The sequence below is a fragment of the Dendrobium catenatum genome, unplaced genomic scaffold (assembly GCF_001605985.2).
Source record: "Dendrobium catenatum unplaced genomic scaffold, ASM160598v2 fragScaff_scaffold_1656, whole genome shotgun sequence".
In the NCBI taxonomy this organism is placed as follows: Eukaryota; Viridiplantae; Streptophyta; class Magnoliopsida; order Asparagales; family Orchidaceae; genus Dendrobium; species Dendrobium catenatum.
Window position 1 is genome coordinate 675292 of NW_021320118.1, and position 1946 is coordinate 677237.

A 1946-nucleotide genomic window follows, 5' to 3' on the forward strand; every position below is an offset into this window, starting at 1 on the left:
ATAGCATTTTTTTGCGATCGAATGGAGCAAACTAACGACGTTAAATGAGTGTTAGGCGTTCGGCTGGAGACGCTGTAAGGGCTTGTTTAATTTAATATTTCCTTAATGCAACATTATGTAATTTAATATAAATGTAATATAAATGCAGGTCAAATTAATTGTATGTTCTGATGAAAACATTTCGCCCACGATGCTTTCAGTAGCAGTTATAGTTTAACATCTTATACTAATATATCCTACATAACTGAAATGCAAGCTTGCGAATTATAATAAACGAAAATTATTGAGAGTTTCACTTACCACTGCAGAGTACACTGTGTAGTAACTGCCAGGGGAAGTAAAGCCGAACAACGGCGAGTTCTCATCTCCTCTGCCAATGCCATCATCACCGCCGCTCGTCGTTGAATTAACGGTGGGCGCTGAAACCCCAATGTCATAAGCAAGAGTGCCGTCGGGCTTAAAGAGACCGTAGTGACGCTCGGACGCCGGCCCGGGCTTCATATTCTCATTAAACAGAGCAAACACGTACACCTGAAGTGGCGATCTGGGCTGCATCGGTGTCCCCTTTCCCTCCGCCACCATTTTCATCAAATTCCCATTATATCTCCGAGCATTCTCCATCGTCGCCCCAATCTCGTCCTCATCGCCCACCGACGGCCACCCCGTCTCTGAAACCCTAACCTCCACTGTCTTCCCCCCTCCGGCAGCTGCAATCGCCGTCACGACAGCATCTACCTGCGCGTGCAGCATGTTCCTGTACCTTAAGCCCGTCCCCGAATCCACCACGCCGGCGCTTGGCTCGAACAGGACGTAGTCAAGCGAAACCCGTTTGGGATCAGCTTTGTACGCGAAGAAAGGGTAGGCGTTGATCAGAAAAGGGGATCTGGTTTTGTTCAGGAAATTGATGAGGGGGGAGATATAAGGAAGGAGGTCCCTCCGGAATGCGCCCGCGGAAGGGGGGTAGGAGGTGGAGAGGATAGTGAGGGAGTGTGCGGTGGTGACGGCGACCTGGCGATCGAGATTGAGGGACACGAGGGCTGAATGGACGGACTGGATCGCGGGAATCAGGCTTTGGATGAGAAGTGTGTTGTTACCGGAGAGGATTTCGTTGCCGATGGTGACGGCGGTGATCTTGGTGCGGGGAATGTGGGGTTGGAGGTTGGTTTTGACCCAGGAGAGGGCGGCGGCAGGGTCCCGGATTTTGGGGACGAGTTGGTCTGGGAGGCCGACCACGAACTCGATGTTTGTGCCGGCGAAGGCGCGGAGGACGGTGGGGTCAGTGTCGTAGAGCTTCAGACGGCCGGCGCCAACAGAGCGGACGAGCGGGAGTACTTCAGCGGGAGATGGGAGGTTGTTTGCTACTTGGCCGTAGTTGATGCCGATCACCGGCGAGGCAGTAGATGAGGAGGAGGAAATGGTTGGGAGAAGCGAGGAGAGTGATAGAAGAAAGGGGATCAGTGAATGGACGGCCATTGTTGATAGAGAAGAAAGGTGAGAGTAGAGGTGTTCAGAACAAAAGCTCAGCTCAGAGAGGAGTGCAGGGCAAGCAAAGCGTTGGGAGATTTTATGTCGGGAGGAAAGCAAGATGATCCGGCCGTCGATTTATCGTCGTTCGGAGTGGGAGGGAAATGCAGCAACTTAATACTAAAATGAAAATCCGAAGCCCAATAATCTTATAGCTCAAGTTTAGTGGTGCATCAAAAATATAGTAAACAAATACAATTTGAGAAAAATTAATATTTTAAAAATTTATATTGAAGTTAATTATGATGTTATGACCCTTCTAAATTTATATATATATATATATATATATATCTTCTAGGTATATGTTAATTTTAATCATATACTACAACATTCTATGCAATAGAGAAAATATAATGATAAAGTCCAACACAAACAAACAAAATAAAAGATTACATGAGACGCTAAAATTTTTATATGAAAAA

The 1946-nt window shown here is 47.2% G+C and overlaps 1 protein-coding gene across 1 annotated transcript; it reads right to left on the reverse strand.

Annotated features, from left to right (window-relative positions):
• Nucleotides 1-299: 299 nt before the first annotated feature.
• LOC110106785 (glucan endo-1,3-beta-glucosidase 11-like) lies at nt 300-1649 on the reverse strand (the record flags this gene model as incomplete). Its single annotated transcript, XM_020836799.2, is given in 1 exon segment — nt 300-1649. A coding segment is annotated over 1 exon segment (1174 nt), but the record flags the coding sequence as incomplete, so codon positions are not given.
• Between the last annotated feature and the right edge of the window lie 297 nt (nt 1650-1946).